Source organism: Eumetopias jubatus, unplaced genomic scaffold, assembly GCF_037043125.1.
Source record: "Eumetopias jubatus isolate StellerSeaLion01/CBP00866 unplaced genomic scaffold, mEumJub1_p1.0 scaffold_16, whole genome shotgun sequence".
Lineage (NCBI taxonomy): Eukaryota > Metazoa > Chordata > Mammalia > Carnivora > Otariidae > Eumetopias > Eumetopias jubatus.
In genome coordinates this window covers 41024419-41048112 of record NW_028274822.1, presented here as the reverse complement: position 1 = coordinate 41048112, position 23694 = coordinate 41024419, and the positions used below count along the sequence as shown (strand labels likewise).

Below are 23694 nucleotides of genomic sequence, written 5' to 3'. Positions count from 1 at the left end.
GCTCACTGCCTATGTTTTCTTCTAGGAGTTTTATGTTTTCAGTTCTCACATTCAAGTCTTTAATCTATTTGAATTTATTTTTGTATATGATGTACATTGGTGGTCTAGTTTCATTCTTTTGTGTATAGCTGTCCAATTTTCCCCACACCATTTATGAAAGAGACTGTCTTTTCTACATTGCATATTCTTGCCTCCTTCATTATGGATTGATTGAACATACATGTGTGGGTTTGTTTCTGGGCTCTATTCTATTCAGTTGATCTATGTGTCTGTTTTTATGCTCATACCATACTGTTTACTATAGTTGGTAGTACAGTTTGCAATCAGGGAGCGTGACAGCTCCAGCTTTGTTCTTCTTCCTCAAGATTGTTTTGGCTATTTGGGGTCTTCTGTGGTTCCATAGAAATTCCAGAATTCTTTGTTCTAGTTCTGTGAAAAATGTAAGTGGCCCAAATTTTTAACAGAAGGAACATCTTTGAGGTATCTTTCCTTCTCTTAATTGATGAAACAATCCGGCTTCCAGTGCTAATAAATATGTGAAAATAAGTTTGCTCCTGAACTTCTCCAAAAGTTAAGATTCTAAATTCAGAATAAACTTTCCAAGCAATTCTGGCCAGTCCTGCCTGACTTGTCAAGAAGCATTTGCTTCCAAGCAAATGTCAAGAAAGATGTAATTACATCTACCAATTACCACTCCCACTTGCTTAATACCTGAAACTGGTTTCCATTTGGAGCCAGAACACTTAGTGTCCCATGTGGTTTCTCATAAACCTCTTAGCCTTTGGCTCTTCCTTTCCAGTTAAGAGTCAGTCTGATAGCCTAAGGTAAGGGTTTGTTTTGGGAAGTTCATCACAAGAAAATTATATGGGCAACTGGTTACTATCCATAATTACACTATAAATAATTTAATGCATCTAATATGCACACTTTTCTTACTTTGGCCACTGCACAGTTGGCTAGACTAAACACTGCACAACTCCAGGAGACACATTCACATAAACTACAATGTGAACAGTACCCCCTGAAGTTGTGCAAGGAGGAACCCACACAACTATACAGTGGAACACTGGTTCTTGACTCTTCCTGATGCTCAAGAAAGAGAAAGTTCTTATGTGCCTTGATGGGAATAATAATTATAAAAGGTCACTTCATAGTAAAATGACTCTCTTACACCTTTTATTAAAGTTTGGTGACTGTGCTCTCTTCGGCAGCACATATATTAAAGTCTGGTGACAGAAATGATTAACACTTGGTAAGCACCCACTGTGGACTAGGGCTCATCTATGTGCTTTAGACCTACTAATTCATTTAATCCTCACAATAAACCTATAAAGTAAGTAGAATTATTATCCCTATTTTACAGATGAGGAAACTGAAAAATTAAGTAATGTTCTCAAGTTATGCAACCAGTAAATGGTGAGACTGGGATATAAATTCAAGATTCAAGATCTGGTGTCCAATTTTATATTACTACACTTGACTGTATCTTACACAGCATTTAAAATAAGCATTTGAGAATATCCAATTTGTTGAGAATATGAGATATTGAGAATATGTTCATTCTCCATAGTTTAGAATTTGTCCTTTCTTTGCTTCCCAGGAAAACAGAAATTATGCCTTAATGTCTATTAGAAGAATCCTTCTCCATAGGGCTAGTGCAAACATGATTCATATTTTCTGGATGACTCTTTCCAGTTTTCCTGTAAAGGGAAGGGTGCCTGGCCCAACCCTCCCCTCACGTATAGCTGAGTCGTCCTTACGAAGTGAGAAATTAGTGCAATTTACAACAGTGCTCAGGCCTTCTCTCCCAAGTAACTCATGATAATGTTTAATGAAGAGAAGCAAAGCTGTAAAATCACTTTGAGACATGTTATAACCATATGCAATGGTCCCTTTGCACGACAATTTGCAGACCCGTTGAAATAAGGATTTCAATGGAATTTTTAGAATGCAAGGGTCCTGGCATCCTATATCTGTTGTAGTTAATTCTTTGGTTCAGAGTTCTACCTGCCTCTTTATTATAGCCTTCCAAAGTAAACAATGTAATAAATCTACATGTTTTCAGCAGTAACCTCCACCGTTGCCAGGAAGAAATCTAAATTGACTATCATATGACTTTCTTTCTACCACTAGTTTTTTCTATTTATTTATGCCAACTTTGGCTAAAATCTAATGATGATGTACACACTTTGGAGTCAGGCTGCAAAGGTTCAAATCCTGGTTCAACTAGGACTGTTGGGGGAGGCAAAGTACTCATTGTCTCCTGGCTCCATTTCTTCATCCATGAAATAGACTATAATAATAGTATCTCCATCAGCTGGCTACTATAAGTATTAAACGAGATAATAAATATAAATAGCAACTGACACAAAAACCATAATAAACTTTAACTACTAATATTACTCTAATTCTTTTTCTTCTGATTTATTTTTCACAACCTTTTCCTTACCAGATTGTCTTCACATCAGATAATCAGCAGGTCAGCAAATATTTGTTAAATATCTGCTGGGGAAAAAGTTATGACAATTGCAAGAAAAAAATAACAGAAACACTGATCCAGAAAGTTTACAATTCTCTTGGTTTAACATCATAATGTACATAAAACAATGAGAAATAGTAAATCATGGCAAACCCTTATGGGTTAAACTGCATGGTACAAAATACGTGTTGAAAAAACTCAGAAGAGAAGATACCAGTAAGGACAGTTTCGTGGCAATTGTTGGAACTTGAACTGATTATAAAGGATGAGCAATATTTAAGTGGGTAAAGGGGAGATATCACCTTACCAGTTAGAATGGCTAAAATCAAAATGACAAGTAATAAAAAGTGTTGGCAAAGATGTGAGGGGAAAAAACCCTTGTACACTGTTGGCGGGAATTGAAATTGGTACAGCCTCTATGGAAAACAGTATGGAGGTTCCTCAAAAAATTAAAAACAGAATTACCATATGATCCAATAATTCCACTAGTGGATATTTACCCAAAGAAAACAAAACACGATCATGCATCCCTATACTTACTTCTGCATTGTTTATAACAGCCAAGATATGGAAGCAACCTAAGGGTCCATCTACAGATGAATGGATAAGGAAGATGCAATGGAATATTATGCAGCCATAAAAAGGCTGAGATCATGACATCTGAGACAACATGGATGGACCTAGAGGGTATTATGCTAAGCGAAATAAGTCAAACTGAAAAAGCCCAATACCATATGATTCCACTCATAAGTGGAATCCAAAAGAAAAAGAAAAGGAAAGGAAAGGACAAACAAAAAGTAGAATCAGACCTATCAATACAGAGAACAAACTGATGCAGAGGAGAAAATGGTGGGGGGTTGAGCAAAATGAGTGAAGAGGGGGTGGAAGATACAGGCTTCCAGGTATGGAATGAATAAGTCACAGGAATAGAAGGCACAGCATAAGGAATAGTCAATAATATTGTAATAGCGATGTAACAAGACACATGGCAGCTACACCTGTGGTGAACATAGCATAATGTATAAACTTGTCAAATCACTAAGTTGTACACCTGAAACTAATATAACATTGTGTGTCAACTATACTCAAATTAAAAAAAAAAAAAAATGCATTCCAGGTAGGAAACAAGATGGAAAGCGACACAAATGAAGGTCCCATATGTTCTTGAGAAAGTAAAGAACCTAGACTGCCTGACTTCATTTTATCCTCATTTAATTTTTTCAGATCAGTGAAAATTAAGCTCAACATTTAAAGTGAAATAACAGGTTAGGGATTAGCAGGTCCATGTCCCACATAAACAGTACTTGTGATTGGAATAACGTATCCCCAACTTTTATGTTCCACTCTCTAAACCCGACTAGTTCTATTCTATCCTCTCCACTGTCAGACAACTAAGAAAGTGCAGCTAACTAATAGCTTATCACAATGATGCTCACCACTGTTTCCCAAAGCAATATCTCCCATGGTTCTTAGAAAGTCTTTATGAACAGCCAAGTAAAATATGTCTGGTTGCTGCAAAACTGGCTGTTAGGCACAGTTTTGCATAATTCAGTAGATTCTTTTGTATACCATTAAAACTCTGTAGTCAGATTAAAAAACTGGAAGAACTTATTTATATTGAGAGTATTTTCTTTTTCCTGAGAGGATTTTACCCTTTGAATACTGCTTCCCCAAATTCACTTCTTTTGAAATAGAAACAAGCTACAATATGAACAGGATTATCTTATGCAATTACTTATTTGAAGAATTCACTTTTAACTTGACTTTATTTAAATGCCTACAGGTGCTCATATTGGTTCATGGAGAACTGCGAATAGAGGTAAAGTATGAAAAAGTTTTTTGTAACTAAAATAATAGTTCAGTTCAAAAAATTAAAATTGTATTGGGGAAAAATAAATATTTTTTAATGTTTAAAACTATTAAATAATTGTGAAAATAAAATTAAAACTAACCCAATTTTAAATACCAAGAATGTATAAATGTCATTATTATACTTCATCTCATGCATTCTTTCTTCTTATTTTAAACAAATCAACAGCTTTTTAGTAAACAGGTCCTATGTGCCCAGAGCAGTGAGATATTGTGGAATATATAAAGGAAATATAAAATATGATTCAATGACAATATTAAAAATCATATGGTTCTGTAATTATTTTAAATATTTAATGTTCCTTCTTTGCTTGACAAAGTGTGAGGTCAAGCAAAGTAGACATTCAACAGTCCTAGATACCATGAAACACAAGGGCCTCTCAACCTAGGTGTTGATAAGCAATACTCAAAGCAAAAATTTCCAGCAATGCACATAATAAAATGGGATACCTTTTCACATAAGACAAAGGGTCAACACGGAGAAGATGATACTGCAGTACAAGGCAAAAGGAGATACAAGCGTGAATGGGTGAAATTTGCAAAACCCTGCAGAGAAAGAGAAGACAACTCGAAAAGAAATCCAATTGCCAAAGTAAGTCATATCAGCAGGGGCAAGGTGAGGTTTTAGAATAAATGTAATAGATGTAAATTAAAATGATATGGCAACTCCATTTATCAAAATGTAGACTGGGGAATGCACAGAACAAATAACCTAGGATCTTCAACCAAAAAAATACAATAATAATAATAATAATATAGAGTGAGATGAAGGAACTATGGCTTCTAGAGTAATAAAAAATAATTAAGAGACAGGTGAATCAACTTCAATGAATACGCCTTAGTTAGATCTGGATTCTAGCAAACAAATAGAAAAAAATATATGGGTAAGACAATAAGATAAGTGGTTGGGGGTCCATGTATTCATAATGATTAAAACTGGGTGATGAGATATATCAGGTTCATTATACTAACCTAACTTTATATATATTTGAAATTTTCCATATTAAAAAGCTTGAAAATTATAATAAAAATAAAATAATAAATAATAAGCAATTTATTTTAATAATTATTTTTAACACTTACTGTATAATCCCTTTCCCCTTTTTCTCTCCAGCTTCCCCTACTTAAACTAAAATAAATGTCTTTTTCAAAAAAATGTTCTCTGTTAAGGAAAAGAGCATCCAGAAGTAGTCTTGTCAATATTAAGTATCCACAACTTTCTCTCAACATTTTAACATCACCATGGTGGCCATAATCTGGGCAAACATTCTAGAGCCAAAATGATTAATGTGTATTGGTCCATGCTGGTCAATAGAAGCAACAGTTTGAAATACCTCACATTCCCAGTATTCATTAAGGCAAAAGTAGCCATCACAGGGTCAGAAAGAGTGAATAAAATAAACAGAAGACTTAAGACTACGAAGGTAGAGACAAGGGGAAGGAAAAGGTCTGATTGATGATCACATTCACATTTTGGGTATTTGGGGCTGCAGATTACTTCAGATTTCCAAGCAACCCAGAAAATTACCTACCGAATTTCTGGAATGGGAATTGATCAACCCCCTTTTGGAATCTTTGTTGTTGACAAAAATACTGGAGAAATTAACATAACAGCCATAGTTGATCGTGAGGAAACTCCAAGCTTCCTGGTAAGTTTGTGTCCTCAAGATTGGGCACCCTTGTTTGTGCCCAGTGGCTTTACAATGTGATACTCTTCTACTGGTTAATTTAGAAGAAAGATCAGTGCACGAATCAATCTACCAACAAATAACAATTTTCGGCATTCTTTTAAAGAGTCTTCACTTACAGTTGTGCCCCTGAAGGAATATACCAGGAGGGTGCAGGGGTAGGCATTGAAATCCAACAGGCATCCTGCAAAGAGCATCACCCTTTTTGTACCATAAGACAGTACCAGCCTGGAAGAAGGGGCAGCTTGCCTAACAGGCCTGCCCAGTGTGGGCACCTTTTCTTCCTTTATCTACTTTTTGGGGAAACATTTTCCTTCTGTGCACAAAAAGTCTGTACATGCTAGTAGAGCCTTATTTCTACAAGTTTTAGTAATATGCAAACTGAGTTTGTAGAGTAATAAGTAACAATTCCCTCCTTTTTCCAGATCACGTGTTATGCTCTAAATGCCCTAGGACAAAATGTAGAGAAACCACTTATATTAACAGTTAAAATTTTAGATGTCAATGACAATCCTCCAGTATTTTCACAAAGTATATTCATGGGTGAAATTGAAGAAAATAGTGCTTCAAGTAAGTCTTTTACATTATCTACCACTTCTAATTTTTTTTTATTTTAAAATACAGGTATCACTATAGTATATCATTTTTATAAGCTAATTTATTCTCCTAGTTTTATCAGTAGTTTTGCAGAAAATTCATCCAAATAACCTGGGTCTTCCTTTCTAATATTTGTACTTGAACTAATTATCCACTGCCATTGCATTTCTAGGTCATGGTCCTGTTATCAAGTCAATAGTATCTTACTCTCTCTATATAAGTCACATGAGTACCTGGTAGTCATAAAACTAAAGGGGTGGCCTTAGGTAGCCTGGGTGCATCAGCTAGACTTTTTTAGATTATAAAGGACAGAGACACACTCAATTACTTGGATAATTTGGGGAAAAGGGAGAATGACAATGCCACCCATCAAGGGAAGAAATAAAGACAGAAAATAGTCTCAACTCCAACACAACCAAGGCTTAAGGACAACAGGAAGATTTTTACAGAAGGCAGCACAGTTCCACCTGATTAAGAGACAAGTAAGAGATGTTGCAAATGACATGTAATTCATGTTTGTGCATAACAGATAGATTTAAGATTTTAAAAAACAAAGGTCAATTTGAAATTGTGTTGAATATTTAATGTGAAAAGAATGCCAATTCTTACATAATCTTTAATGAGCTTCTTCTGTATTTCTAGACTCACTGGTGATGATATTAAATGCCACAGACGCAGATGAACCAAACCACTTGAACTCTAAAATTGCCTTCAAAATTGTCTCTCAGGAACCTGCAGGCACACCCATGTTCCTCCTAAGCAGACACACTGGGGAAGTCCGTACTTTAACCAATTCTCTTGATCGAGAGGTAAAGCAACGCACTTGGGAACATTCAATAATAAGATTTGATTGTAAGAAAGCCGAGGGAGTTGACCCCATTTTACCTGAGAATGAAAGGAGAAGGGAAAAGAAGTTCTCCATACTCAACTGGGCCAATCTAGGGAAACTGTTTACATTTCAATATGATTCTGGTGGGGTGAGATGTGTACCTGAGAACTGTACAATCAATTGTACCCTAAACAAACAAGTATCAGCATATCAGTGGGAGGTCAAGTGGAGAGTAAAAGAAGGCATCGAGGCATACATAGACAAAGACTGAACTGTGACTAATTCCTTATTTGGTAGAGGAAAAGGAAATTTCTCAGACAATGGAAGAAATTTCTCTCTGGAATAAAGCCTTCTCTGATGTTACACTTTTTCTACTAACCAGTTTTAATGTTACCCTTGCTTCCAGAACACTAAAGAATTCTCTTTTTCTCTTCCCCATTGTCCTACCACCATAACTACCATCCCCACCACCACCATTTTATCACTCTACAATACCCTGTCAGACTTTATATTACTTCTATGCAAATGATTCTCCAAAATGACCAATAGGAAAGCTCTGTAAGTAAACTTCCCTCAAATAAGTATCCCATCATCCTCACTGCCCGTTTTTGCTCCAAGTGTACTTTCTTGCCCTAAGAAGCTCACAAAAAAAGAAACCTGGTCTAGCCCCATAAAAACTTGTCCAACTATCCAGGACCCCAGATGCCTCCTCTAGGCTGGACAATGAACAACTCATATGATCCTTCTAGAGAAGAATATTTTCACCTCTTTACCCATAGGAAGCAGGTAGTTGTTATTTGTATTCCTGGCACTGGAGATTAATTATTTTTCTTTATTTTTCTCCAAATTTAGCAAGTTAGCAGCTATCGTCTGGTTGTGAGTGGTGCCGACAAAGATGGAGAAGGACTATCAACTCAATGTGAATGTAGTATCAAAGTGAAAGATGTTAATGATAATTTCCCAATGTTCAGAGAATCTCAGGTACACCCTGCCTTCCTTGAAGAATAATTTATATATGTATTTTTTAGCTTATATTTTGCCATTCTAATTTAGTATTTGCCTGATCCTGGCTTCTATTTAAGTTTTCTGCACTTCTCTTAAAAAAAAAATAAGCTTTTGTCAAATATAAGAATTTAGTGACTAGCAAGAGGCAACACATAATTTGAGAATTAATGGTTAATGCTATTCAGAATAAAATATAACCTCTTTAAATAAAACCTGACAATAACTCTCAAATTCTGCTTCTCTCCTTTTAAGTATTCAGCACATATTGAGGAAAATACTTTAAATTCTGAGTTGCTTCGATTTCAAGTTATAGATTGGGATGAAGAATTCACAGATAATTGGCTTGCAGTGTATTTCTTTACCTCTGGAAATGAAGGGAATTGGTTTGAAATACAAACTGATCCCAGAACTAATGAAGGCATCCTGAAGGTGGTTAAGGTAAAGCCTATTTCCCTTCCATGGTAAAAATATTCCATATTGGCCCAAACTATCATTTCTACAAATAAACTTTATTCACTTATTCATAATAATACCACTTCTTTACAGAAAACTTAGAAAATACATAGAAGTAGATAGAATTTTTCAAAGACACACAAATAGCCCCACTACCTAAGGACAGCTTTTTCAAACATGTTGATTTATTTCCTTCCAAGCTACCCCACTTTCTATAGTAAACACAAATACACTAATATACATATATTTATATGTGTGCTTGCTTTAAGCACAAGAATGTAAAACATATTTCTCAATCTCATTTACTCTCTACAACTGAAGTTAGGAAAAGATAAGAATACATGATATTGCGGCTTGTGAAACTGTCATGTTGCTTTAAGTGAATTTAGTTACACTCATAAGGGGGGGAATGCAACTATTTGAAAATGGGAATGTATAATTAAATCTGCAGTATAAGGGGCGCCTGGGTGACTCAGTCACTAAGTGTCTGTCTTCGGCTCAGGTCATGATCCCAGGGTCCTGGGATCGAGCCCCACATCGGGCTCCCTGCTCAGTGGGAAGCCTGCTTCTCCCTCTCCCACTCCCCCTGCTTGTGTTCCCTCTCTCGCTGTGTCTCTCTCTGTCAAATAAATAAAAATCTTTAAAAAAAAAATCTGCAATATAAAAAAGAGGAATTGAGTAATCCTTGCATTTAACATGCATGGCTATAACAGACACTCCCCCATACACAGAGTCCTATCTGGAATAACATAAGGATATTTCTGCCTGGACCCTGTATAGACTAGAAAAAATAACCACTATTTGAAGACATTCTTTGGCACAGGACACTGGACTATACGTAACCTTCTTTCTTTATTTCCTTGACTCCAGCTGAGTGACAGACCCATAATATCCCCTTAACAAGGAAATTGCTCGAATCCCTGATTGCTGGAAGCTATGCGAGCAGTCCCTATTACTCTGCTTTTCAGAGAGAAGGCTATAACCATCACTTGCAAGGGTGTGTTATAAACTCCCAGCAATCCCTGAAAATGAAGCCTTCCCTCTCTCCTGTCTTGGTGTCATCTAGTCTTCCAAACTAGCAACCAGGGCCTTATCCTTTAATCATAACATTTCCTCACAACAAACAGTCATCCAATTCTGCCCTGGAAACTGTCCTTAAAGTCTTTCTATGGCCTGTGATCTACTGGGCCTTGCCTCCTTGCTCCTAGATGACTATAATCCCTCCTGATGGCTGTCCTTACCTCCTCTTTCTACTTCCCTACATCCTCCTACTGCCACCAGGCTACTGCCATGTTTTTCTTAAAACCAATGGGGATTACTCTGTTCTTTAAAACCTTCCTTTCCTTGTTCTCCACTGGCTGTGAAAGTGGCCCTCCAGTCTTATTGCTCATTTGCATCCCCAGCAACTTTTCCTCACCAGTGGGAATATAGGAACTATTGGTTCAGCTGGTCTGTGGGGAAGTCCAGGCAATGGCAGGTCTTAATGGCTCCACAGAGAGCTCTAATTGCAGCCAGGATTGATGACCAGCTGCTGGCCTTGAAGATGACCTTCAGTCTCCTCAGAACTATAGACAAGGCCTCTCCCCATCTGCAGCCAGCGCCCTATCACCTTCTGTAACTCTGGGCATTTGCAAATGTTTCACCTCTGCCTGAAAAACTCCTCCTCATCCTTTGACACTCAGCTCACTTGAAACCTCTCAGAAGGTTTCCTAACTGAATATACTATGGGACTAAATCTGTGCAGTCCTCACAACGATCTGATGAGGTAAAGTTTTGTGGTTTTATTCAGAAGTGAAAATTTGAGAATCAGAGAAATTAAATATTGTGCCATAAGTCACACAAGCTACTAGGCAGAACCAGGATTCAAGCCATGCTACCATAGCAAACTTGTACCACACAGCCTAAAGTCACTATAATGATGTTTTAGTAGTCTAAAGAGAGGTCTGCTGTTTTGTAAATATCGGTTACCAAGCTGAGGTCTTATGAATTAAGAATTTTAAGGGTTTCTCCACCTCAATATTACAATGATTTCTGAAGCCGTCTTGCTATATAGAAATAAAAGGGGCCATTCATAGCATGGGACATAGAGTTCTCTTGTTCTGTTCTGGGTTTGCTGGATTGTATCTCTGTGATACTTCTCTCCTTCTAATTTTATTTTATTTTTTTACTCTAGGCTCTAGATTATGAACAACTACAAAATGTACAACTTGGTATTGCTGTCAAAAACAAAGCTGAATTTCACCAATCAGTAATTTCTCAGTATCGAGTGCAGTCAACCCCAGTCATGATTCAAGTAGTCAACGTGAAAGAAGGAATTGCATTCCGTCCTGCTTCCAAGACATTTACTGTGCAGAAAGGCATAAGTAGTAAAAAACTGGTCAATTATGTTCTGGGAACATATCCAGCTATTGATGAGGACACTAACAAAGCTGCCTCATATGTCAAGTAAGACTGTTTTTATATTATTCCTTGATGTGGTTTTAATTTATAAGCTACTACAAAATAATACCTAAACTATTATATGCCATGAATACAAAGAGACACAAAGTGGCCAACTCAAGGAACTGTCTAACTCAAGAAGAGACTTACAGCCAAATCATTGGAAGATAACCTAAGCATAAGTTAAAGTGAAAACTAAGAGAAGAATGCCTTAGCCTATGGAGAGAAATCAGGAAAAGATCTCACAGAAACTTTCAGTTGAGTTTAAAAAGAGTAGTTCAGCAGAAGACCAATCAGATAAAACAGCATATACAAAACATATATGCCCCAAAACATAAGAACACCATGCAATGTAGACGCTGTAAGAGCAAGAAAACAATTATTTTATAGCACAAAGTAGAAAATTGAAAAACCAGGCTAATACTTAAGGATTATGAAATACTGCTTGTCCATGTTAATATGCTAATTTTCTGACATTGTTTATAAGAGTATATTTCGATGTCTTAAATTAACTATAAATACATTAAATATAAAATGAGTTATTTTCATTAAATAGGTAAACATTCCATATTTGAAAGAAAACAATTTTTTCTGTCATAAAACAGGTATATCATGGGACGTAATGATGGTGGTTTACTATTCATTGATTCAAAAACTGCTCAAATCAAATTTGTCAAAAACATCGATCGGGATTCTACTTTCATAGTTAACAAGACAATCACAGCTGAGGTTCTGGCCATAGATGGTAAGAAAAATATTTCAAAATGGGGTGTCTGGCTGGCTCACTCAGTAGAGCATGCAACTCTTGATCTTGGGGCCGTGAGTTCGAGTCCCACACTGGGCATAGAGATTACTTAAAAAATAAAAATCTTAGGGGTGCCTGGGTGGCTCAGTAGGTTGGGCATCTGCTTTCGGCTCAGGTCATGATCCCAGGTCCTGGGATCAAGCCCCGCATAGGGCTCCCTGCGGGGAGAAGCCTGCATCTCCCTCTCCCTCTGCCTGTCACTCCCCCTTCTTGTTCTCTCTTTCTCTGTCAAATAAATAAATAAATAAATATCTTTAAAAATATACTTCTATCGTTTTTAGAGAAATGTTAACTCCAATTGGCATTTCTTTATGAATAGATGATTTTGATTATTTAACATATTACCTTTATCACTACATAAAGACTTATCTTGGGGCCTTGGGTCTCAAATCTGAGGCAGCTGAACCCAGAAGACTGAGCATTCCAACTTTTCATGGAGTTTGTAGTACCAGTGATTCTGTGTTCAGTCCCTGTGGTCTGCTGTGTTGAGGCAGAAATTTTGAGACCCACAGGAATTTCTGTGTTTGAGGGGATGGATAAAAATTGATAGAGAAGACCTGTCAGGAAAGCTCAACTCAAATGTGAGGTGCCTTGGTGAGTTACTTATAAAGTGAGTCACTTACAGAGACCTCATGTGACCAGACCACTGAACAATAAAATCTTCTGGAATGTTTCAAAAATAATATTCATTGGGTACTTTGTGTTTCATCAAGTATAAATTAATTTATGCTCAAGCAATAAGTAAACAAGAAAATAAAACAAAAGAATAAAAACCAAAAATCATATCACCTGGGAAAAGATCAAAAAGCGCTAAGGGAAACAACAGAAAGTATTCATAATCTTATCACTGAGAAATTTTTATTTTATTGCTTTATTGTTTTTGATTGTCAACACTGAAAAAATTTTCTTCAGTAAACTTTTGTATCTTGGATAGTAAAAATCAATCATTGTTTATTCCAAATACTTTAGCTCAAGCTTTAGAAGAAAAAATCTTTCACACAGTGCGGGGTTCACACAGTAGGATACATTTAAGAAAACTATTGTTTTTATGTTGATTTCATTTGTAATCAGTGAATTCATCACCTTACAGGTCTTTGTTCCAAGCATATTAAACTAATAGCCAATGCTACTAATTAGAGATACCAGCCAAGTTGGCAAATTTAAATTTGCTTTTTACAAGATGTGGAAATTAAATGACATCTTTTTACTTGTAAGAATAATGAATATAATTTCTCATGAGAAGACACACTAAGTTGGCTGCATGCAAGAGACATTTATTTTTTTTAAGATTTTATTTATTTATTTATTTGACAGAGAGAAACACAGCGAGAGAGGGAACACAAGCAGGGGGAGTGGGAGAGGGAGAAGCAGGCTTCCCACCAAGCAGGGAGCCCAATGCGGGGCCCGATCCCAGGACCCTGGGATCATGACCTGAGCCGAAGGCAGACACTTAACGACTGAGCCACCCAGGCGCCCATGCAAGAGACATTTAAAAGGTTTTTTGGGGGTACAACATATTCCGTATATTTCTTTAATTCTAAAATGTTATTCTTACAGAAAACACAGGTAAAACTTCTACAGGCACCGTATATGTTGAAGTACCTGGTTTTAATGAAAATTGTCCGACAATCGTCCTTGAAAAGAAAACAATTTGTAGTTCACAACCTTCTGTGGTAGTCTCAGCTAGAGCACTAGACAATAAATATACTGGCCCCTACACATTTTCTCTGGAGGAGCAACCGCTAAAATTGCCAGTTGTATGGAGTATCACAACACTCAATGGTGAGTAACGGTAAACTTGCTACCGTAAATGAAAAAGTTGCTGCTTCTTTATACTTCCAGAGGGATAAAAGGACTCATTTGGGAACAAGTCTCTTCCAAGAATAATTGAAAAAACTCTTGCAATGAAGATGTGGTCCTAGCCTCATGAATTTCTTCTCTCTTCAGAAGAGGAATGATATGATATGTTTGTACTATTTAATATTTTGTTTTTTATGTGCAATCTAATTGTTTTGTATTTTTAATGTCTTATTTCTACCTCCACAACACACCATAAAAAGAATAGAGTCAGCCACCAATTTTATTGCAGAGCTGTTTAAATTTCTAAATATATAAACTTTTCCTAACTGGGCAGACTGTGAACGGATATGAAGTACTGGATGGGTTGCCCGTTCAAGGCTCATAGGAAGTGGTACTTAGTCTGTCACTAGTTAGGAATCTTGACAGCATGGTGGACTAAAATTCCCATTAGCCCATTAGCCAGTGGGAAAGAGTTCATCCATCCTTCCTTTTCTTCTAACCTTTATCATGCTAATTTTACATGTTTTATGTTTTCTAGTAGTCTCCTAGAAATAGCCATTGGACTTAATAAGAATCTTCTCATATTTCTCTGGTTCTTTGTCGAACCAATCTTGCTTCCCTCCATGAATGTGTTCTATGGTTCCCTAGTCATAGGTATCAGCCATTGCTAGAGTCACCAGAGGGATCTTGTTCTCCATTGCCTTCCTTTTGAGGGCCTTATTGATCTTGGTGTAAGTCCCTAGTTCCAAAGTATTCATGTAGCTTTTGGATCCAAATGGGTTTACCAGCACATGCACAATGAAAAGGCTGCAAAAGAAACATCAGAAAGAGACAGGACCCAGCACTAGACATACCTGCTTGAGTGAGGCTGGACAAGGCAACAGTGGTTGGACTGAGTGCATCAGGCATAATATCAAAGGGCAGGGTCAAGAGTGATTCAGTTGACACAACTCTGCAGCTTACAAGAACTGTTACTGGAGTCCACTTAGAAAGGCACAACATAGCAATGGAGAATGATTAATGTTCATGAGTTAGATAGGCAACAGGCCCTCACCTCAGAGAATCCCATACAACTGGCTTTTGGGCACATGGAATGAACACTATCAACAACAGCTGAGGTAGTGGAAGCCAACTAGAAGTTCAGTCTTGATAAGTCAAGCACAAAAACATGGATTCAGAGGGAAGGCACACGTCCAGAGGGCCACACAGAGTCCAGGGAGTTGGTGCAGACATAGAAGAGATTGGTTAAGCCCCAGGAGAGGGGGGGGCCCTGATATTGAAATGTTACCTGCCTCCCATCATCCTTCAGGGGAAAAATCAGGGTAGTAGTGAGTCTTCATGGGAAGCAATAACAGGCCCATCTGGGGCAGAAAGAAGGACAAGGAGGAAGTGCAACCTGATTTACCCAACTGAACCCCTTATCACTCTTAGAACTGCTCCAACCTCACCTTACTATCAGCCTCCCTATCTGTGACAATGATGCTTAAGGCAACCCTGGGTCTGTTAACAAAAATAAGTAGTTTTAAGAGCAAAAGACACCTTGTCCTGCTGTTGATTTGTGTGACTGTTTGTCTTCAGCTACTTCCGCACTCCTAAATGCCCCACAGCTGCTATCTCTTGGAACGCACAACATCGCCCTCACTGTTACTGACAGTCAGGACAGACAGTGCGAGACACCAGAGAGCCTGACTCTGGAAGTCTGCCAGTGTGACAACAGGGACACCTGTGGAACTCCCAGTGATAATGAAGACCCTGATCGCATAGGTGGAAAGAGATCATCAGTGAGGCTGGGGCCTGCCGCCATCGGCCTGCTACTCCTTGGTCTTTTGCTGTTGCTCTGTGAGTATGCCAAACCTAACTTCTGTTTCTGATGGGGAATCAGCCTTTGCGGAGGCCTTCAGGGGATGCTATCTTTGCAATGTACAACCATCCCTTAACTGTGTTATGGGCAAAGGTGGGGGTAACATTTTCAGGAAAAACTGGAAATGTTGAAAGTTAATGTGTCACTTGCCAGCAATCTATATTCATAATACAACAAAGCAAGTCATATATATGTTAGACGGAAGACAGCACAGGAGAATCAACAAGAAAAAAGTTAAAGCATGAACACTTTCTACACACTACCAGTAATGTTCATCATCAAAATAATGCCTTTACCCATAAAGAAGTCCATAGACATAAAATAGAAAAAGAACCCCTGCCAAATAAATCTAGGGGAAAATATAAAGGATATATAGGCTTTGAGCTTTATAATGAACATTAATATATCATAGGCTCTGAAAAGTTATTGCTTAATCCAGCACTTTCTGAAAATAGCTGACCACTATATATACACCCTCTTAAAGGCTTTCACTTAATAAGATTAAGCTTATTGAACACATTTAGGGAAACTACACACATATTGTATTTTTCAGTAAAAGTAAAATTTATTCAATGGATAAATTTCTAAAAAGTTTCAATTAAATTAAAATCTTGTGAATCAAATAGTATTTTTAATGTAATAGGTCTCTATTTAAAGGAAATTCATGGCAAATTCTTATATAAATAAGAAAAATCCTTGATAAATTCACATTCATTTCCCAAATTTATTATAGAACTGTAGGCTTTTAGAATTAAAATGATTGTTCACGATAAACAAGTCTACTCCAGCCCCTTCAATTAATTTTTTTTTTAATTTGGGAAATATTTTTAAACCACAAAGTGCAGAAAATTACATGACAAGCACACACATAACCATCACTCAGATTTAACAGATCTTAATATTTGCCATATCTTTTCAGATCTCTTTTTTTAAAAAAGAAGTTGATATCCATACATCTAGTGGCCTCCCACACATGCCATATATTCTTCTTCTGCCTTCCCCAAAAGTGTTTACTATTCTGCAGTTAACATACATCATTCCATTTCACAGCTTGAAATCGACTCACCTTTCAGTTTTTCAATATCATATTAGTCAATATCAAAACCAAAAGATTTTTCAAGTACATAGATGTGAGTCTTGACACAAGCAGCCAGCTGGGAAGGGAACCTGATTCTGGTTTTCACATAGTTCACAGACTTATGCGTGTCTAACTCTATGGAAAAAAATACTATACCATGATGCAGCTATAATAGAAATGAATACAAAGTGGTATTATGGAGACTTTGTGAAGTAAGAGAATCAATCATCAATTTGAGCCTTGGAAAATGAGTAGGATATAGAAAGTACAAAAAAAGGGAAATGTGTTGCCAAAGGGTAACAGCATGAGCCAAACCCAGAAAATGCTTTGCATGCTTTAGGAATCACACCTCCCTGCTAATGCAGGGAGATTGTGGAGAGTCAAGGAGATGAAACTGGAGAATGCACTGGTACCAATTTGAAAGGGCTTACGTACATATGTTATGGTATTTGTGCTTTAAGCTCTGAGAAAAAAGAGTTGCTGAAAGTATCTAAATAAAAGCCTCCCATGTTCATATTTGTGTTTTAGAAAGATAGCATCGGCAGCGCTGTGTACTGTAAATCAGAAAGGAAATAACAGTTAGGAGGTTATTCTACTAGTTTTAAAGAGAGATAAAAGCCAGATTTAGACATGAGACGAAAGGAATGGATAAGTGTGTGAGGCATTACATGGAGAAAATTTGGAGACTAAGGAATATGAAGAGTGGATAAGAAATCCAGATGAACCATTCAATTCCGTTGTCACTTAAACCATTAAATGAAATTGAAAACATTAGATGAAGCACAGATACACAGGGTGGCAGTGATGAGTTTCATTTTGAAATACTGACTTTTAGGGTGTAGATATATCCCAGAGGCAAGCCATTGTACATTTGGGATTTTGGCTCAGGATGGCAATCAGAGAAAGTACACCATGTTATTCCCACAATCATATTTGCTTCCTGTGCTCCTACCATTTGAAAACATGCCATGTTTTGATTTTTGTACAGGATAAAACATACATTTTTCAGTCTGTAGAAATGCACTCAACACTTCGAAAAACTTTTTCTGGATACATATATAAAAACCAAATATATATTGCAGATAACTATGATAAGCAAGATCTCTAAAAGACAATTTATGCCCACCTAAAAATACTCACTATTCAGGTGTACATCCATCACCTTAAAAACTAATTTGTCAACTAACAATATTCAATTCTTCCCACACACTTAACAAAGTCATAGAATTAAGAATGGCAATAAATAAAAAAAGCTTGTAGAAGTGGACGCCTGGGTGGCTCAGTTGGTTAAGCGACTGCCTTCGGCTCAGGTCATGATCCTGGAGTCCCGGGATCAAATCCCACATAGGGCTTCCTGCTCAGTGGGGAGTCTGCTTCTCCCTCTGACCCTCCCCCCTCTCATGCTCTCTATCTCATTCTCTCTCTCAAATAAATGAATAAAATCTTTTTTTAAAAAAGCCTGTAGATGTATCATTTATACAAATATTATATTAAATTTTAAGAAAATACATCAATTATGTCCAACCTATTTTATTTATAATATAGGACCAACCTAGTTTGCCTTACTGATGTAGCCCTTCCAGAAAATACTAGCAAATCCTCATAGCACTCACTAGTGTCCTTTACTTATACTGCTAACTCATTTAATCCTCACAACTACTTGTCATGTAGATAATATTTATTCTCCCATTCTCTGTATGAGTTACTAGAGGCAAGAAAGATGCTAAAACTTACCTAGTTGGTGAGAGGTGGAGCCAAAGTTCAAACCCTACAAGCCCTCACTAGACTACCTCTAGGTGGACAGAATTCAAACCTGAGGATTCAATAGACCTTGAGAGGCCAGAGGTGGGGGTGGGGTCACTAACTACTTAGCCTTCCAGAACTTCCTTTCGAGAGAGAGTTTAGTATTTAGCTCTTGGTCCATTAGCATGAGAATGATGTTAATTTAAAGATTGCTGAGATGTGACAGATATGCACAGAAAGAATGAAAATTACCCTGACAGGAAAGCCCCTCCAAGCTAGGGATTCTTAAATCACAATTAAGAGTGCAATGGTATTAGCTCATCACTCTAGTTGCTGAGGGAGTTTGCTGGTTAATTGCTGTTTACTAAGAGATGAGTAGAGTCCAGATTACAGAAACATTATCCTGCCCACCTAAAATCCTGACCATCCAGGTGTGTATTCACCTGATATAATATGCATTGCCTCACAATGTACAAATAAATGCAATAATATATATTACATTTATATTATTTTATTATATACAGTAATATATATTACAGAAAAGGATTGAGGAACTGAACAACTGAACAACAATCTTTATCATTCATCAAACTATTTTAAGAAAATATACATATCACAAGAATGATGAGATCAGCCTCCTCCAGTTTCATAATTGTATGAAATTTTAGGATGCTTAGTTTACATTTTATTTTGTAGAAACTAATTTTGCTCTCTATTAGATTGTCCATGAGTCCTGAAAATACTGTATTTTCTTCCTAATGTTTCAGACAATTGTCATGTCGCATTGTTTCCAAATGATTCAAATGTTCCTATATTTTACTTTCCTTTATAACTAGTGGCCCCCCTTCTGCTGCTGACCTGTGACTGCGGGGTGGGTCCTATCGGGGGAGTGACAGGAGGATTTATCCCAGTTCCTGATGGTTCAGAAGGAACAATTCATCAGTGGGGAATCGAAGGAGCCCATCCTGAAGACAAGGTGAGGACCAGTTTCTAAAACATTTACCTCAGTCATATAGAGCAAAATTAGATTTATATTCAGATAGGAAATGGGGTAATGCGGTATAAAAATAAGACACTCCTTGACCTTTAAAGACCTTTGTGAGTCAGTAGTGAAATAAATGGAGCCTTTTAGAATCATAGCTCTTCAGATGTCTAATCATAAAAATGGTTACTCCTGCAAGAATTTGGCCTTCTCCTAAAGTTACCTTTTGCAAAGAGCCACATTTCACCCATAGTACCAAGAAATCTGGTTCATTTTAAATATATTTATTTTTTGAACATGGTTTGCAGGAAATCACAAATATTCGCGTGCCACCTATCACTGCCAATGGAGCCGATTTCATGGAAAATTCTGGTAAGTGAACATCAAATGGATTTTTGAAGGCAATACTGGGTTAAATAAGAAATACTGAAAAATAATAAGTGTTCTAAATCATTCTCTTAATAATTGGCATATATGTACACATGCTGGGAGATGTTACCACTGAAACAGGGTTTCAATGAAATGATTTACTATTAGTATATTAGTCAATTCCAGAGCCAAGCTTGGGTTTCAGCAAGTTCATTGAAATTCATTGCCCACTGATGCCACCATTTTTAATACCCAAAGATTTATTATACACTTTCCAAACTTTAATAAACTGAAGTATATAGCTCTCAGTCAATTACTAATTTTTTAATTAGAAAAGATTTCACACATGTAGAAAAATGTAAAGGAAGATATCCCAAATACTGTGTACCTACCACTCAACTTTAACTATTCTTAACTTTGGTAATATTTGCAGTTAAACCTCATGGGTGCACACCCTCGATCTTACTGCCCTTCTTCCCTCCCCAGAACTAACAATACCCTAATTTGAGTTCAATTACCAATTTTAATTCAGTCATAATGGGACAAGATTGTTTATGTTCTCATATAGGTGAAATTATTTATTTCTTTGGTTTGCCAAAGGACTGTTTGATTCATATTTCTCAGTGCCACAGTTAAAGCATGAACTAGAGAAACAATAAGACCTAATGCCTAATATTAAGATTTATATTAATTCCATACTTAGCAATAGATTGTTTTTAAATGTCTAGCCTGCAAAATCTGCATGAGATCACCCCAAAATGTCTGCCTTTATCAGCTACCCCATCCTCACCTGCTTTTTCCATTATAATTACATCGCAAAAACTATATTCAGAATTCTCTAAAAAAAAATTAACTTTCCACGAAAGTGTAATGTAAAGGTAATAGGGAGAGTAGTCATAACTCTTTAAATTTTCCTCAGGCACCAAGACACTAAATTAGCATCTGCTCATTTGCATGATTACATTATGTATGTTTCCTCTTTGGTTTCCATATTGAAAGCAATATGATAGCTTAATTTTAGTTTCTTTTTTCCTGAAAACAAATAAGCATTGCACTAGAAGCTTTCCGCGGCTGTGTGCTGAATATTCTGTTTCTACTTTTCTATTTCTGGCTGTTGTCACTGAAAATCTATTTCCTGTGTATATTTTTTAATTTGTATGTTTCCAGAGTTATTCCATCTGCTAAGATCCTCTGTTACAGCCTCATCTGCTCTGTTACTCTCTCATAACAGATCATAGGATGTTTTTATTATCTCCAGTCATATAATTGTAATTTCTCCCACTTATCTGCTCTACTTGGTGTTTACCCATCGATATCAAAAAACAGTAAAAAAAAAAAAATTACAACATAAGATGCTACAGAATTTTCTCCCCTGTTTTTAGAAGTTTGTACAAATACATATGCTGGAGGGACAGTGGTGGAAGGAGCCTCGGGAATGGAACTGACCACCAAGCTTGGAGCAGCTACAGGATCTGGAGCTGCTGCAGGATTTGGAGCAGCCACTGGACTTGGCATTGGTTCTGCAGGACAGTCCGGAATGATGAGAACAAGGCATTCCACTGGAGGAACCATTAAAGACTATGGTGAAGGAGCAGTAAGCATGAATTTCCTGGACTCCTATTTTTCTCAGGTAATTTGGTGGAAAGCTCTGTGGCTTTGTTATCTTGTGTACATTAGAGATCTTTTTACTTGACTACACTTCAGTTTTGCAATTCGTTGTTGTTGTTGTTGTACTTACAGCTTCTTAAAATATAAGAAAAAAATAGGGTTCTTTGACGAAATAATGCAGATAACCTAAGATGGCTGCCAAAACTGGGCTACTAGTCAAAAGGAAAAATGGTAGATAGACACAAAGGGAGATAATATAGCAAATGGAACCTCCTCCTTCTGACTGAAATAATGGAAAGCAAAACCTTTTGCGGGTCAGGATCAGCAGCATCCTCTTTAGAAATACAAAGCAGCTTATTTTGTGTTTCCTATACCATAAAGTATGTCAAATGTGCATGTTTTTCTGAGACAGGGTTATAGTACTCTTCACATTTTCAAAGGAGTCCATGTCCAAAATGCTGAAGAACCATTTAATTAATTACCCAAAAATAAAAGTGGGGAGAAAAGAGATGTGATCAAAGATCAGATGAAGTGTCAGGAAGCAGAGAACTGAAAGGAACAAGGGTTTAAGAAGAGAAGACTTTAGGGCGCCTGGGTGGCTCAGTTGGTTAAGCGACTGCCTTCGGCTCAGGTCATGATCCTGGAGTTCCAGGATCAAGTCCCGCATCGGGCTCCCTGCTCAGCAGGGAGTCTGCTTCTCCCTCTGACCCTCCCTCCTCTCATGTGCTCTCTCTCTCTCTCAAATAAATAAAATCTTTAAAAAAAAAAAAAGAAGAAGAGAAGACTTTAAGAGGCAGGTCTTGCCTCATGGTTGGTGCATCATTAGAACAGATTTCATACAGAGTTTTGGTATCAGAGCCGGTAAGTTCCAGGATTGGACCTGTTGCTGAGAAGGTGGAGCCTCACATTGACTGGCAGGGAAAGCCTGTTTGGGATGAGGACTCTTGGGATATTCTGAGGTGTGGTGTGGGCCTTAGTTATGGGTCAGGCTCCCGCATGGGTTGGGGGAGTCTAGGCAAAGGCCCCAGACTGGCTGAGAGCTGACTTAGATGGTGCAAGTGGGATGCCTGCCTCCCACCCACAAACACAAAGACAAGCATAAACACAAGCACACACAGGGACCCCCACACTTGGCCCAGTGAATAACCTCCTAGCTTTGAAGACATTGGTTTTGTAGGTCTAAATCCATGTAAGTGCCCTCAAAACCCAGACTTAAAACATGAGCGTAGGCCGGACTCAGTTTTGAAGGAATGTCTACTACACTGTTCTCCAAACACCCGATAATTTGTGTAACAAGATTATTCATATACATATTCATATTCATATTATATACATATACAGAGTATGCCTTTACTTCTATGGATTACCTAAATTATGCATTCGTCATCAATCCTCGAGTTCTATGAACAGTATTGTATTCTTCAACCGAGACTCTTCTAAATTCATTTTTTCCACTTTTCTCCATCTTTAGAAAGCATTTGCCTGTGCAGAAGAAGACGATGCCCAGGAAGCAAATGACTGCTTGCTGATCTATGATAATGAAGGAATGGGTGCTCCCAGTTCTCCCGTGGGCTCCTTGGGTTGTTGCAGTTTTATTGCCGATGAGCTGGATGACAGCTTCCTGGACTCACTCGGCCCCAAATTTAAAAAACTTGCAGAGATAAGCCTCGGGATCGATGATGAAGCCAAACAATCTCAGCCACCATCCAAAGACAGCCATTTTGGGATTGAATCCTGTGGCTATTCCCTAGGAGTCCAACAGCCAGAATCTGTTAGGGGCCAGCCTTTGTCGGGCAGTCAAGGAACTTCTGCTTTGTCTGCTTCTGGCTCTCTTCCCCAACCAGCCATTTCCATCCCTGACCCTTTGCAGCATGGTAGTTATTTGGTAACAGAGACTTACTCGGCCTCTGGTTCTCTCGTGCAACCTTCTACTACAGTCTCTGAGCCACTTCTCACGCAAAATGTAATAGTGACAGAAAGGGTGATTTGTCCCATTTCCAATGCTCCTGGCAACCTACAAACTCCGATGGAGCTACGGGGGTCACATAATAGGATCTGTACAGAAGATCCTTGTTCCCATCTAATATGA

General features: G+C 37.5%; 1 protein-coding gene across 1 annotated transcript; it reads left to right on the top strand.

Annotated features, from left to right (window-relative positions):
- The first annotated feature begins 3345 nt into the window (after positions 1 to 3345).
- Positions 3346 to 23694, top strand: DSG3 (desmoglein 3). The gene is made up of 16 exons (XM_028098401.2): positions 3346 to 3381; positions 4263 to 4298; positions 4812 to 4940; positions 5842 to 5997; positions 6462 to 6606; positions 7276 to 7442; positions 8315 to 8443; positions 8720 to 8905; positions 11094 to 11365; positions 11965 to 12104; positions 13722 to 13946; positions 15543 to 15803; positions 19483 to 19622; positions 19937 to 20000; positions 21380 to 21627; positions 23077 to 23694. The coding sequence occupies exons 1-16, from the start codon at positions 3346 to 3348 to the stop codon at positions 23692 to 23694; spliced, it is 2952 nt and encodes a 983-aa protein (XP_027954202.2).

What these genes read in the sequence shown, in the direction of transcription:
- DSG3 (XM_028098401.2), top strand. Translation starts at nt 3,346, where the DNA reads ATGAGTGAAGAGGGGGTGGAAGATACAGGCTTCCAG. An exon ending in TGGTCTTTTGCTGTTGCTCT is followed by an intron (nt 15,804 to 19,482) that starts GTGAGTATGCCA and finishes CTTTATAACTAG; the next exon opens with TGGCCCCCCTTCTGCTGCTG. An exon ending in CGATTTCATGGAAAATTCTG is followed by an intron (nt 20,001 to 21,379) that starts GTAAGTGAACAT and finishes CCCTGTTTTTAG; the next exon opens with AAGTTTGTACAAATACATAT.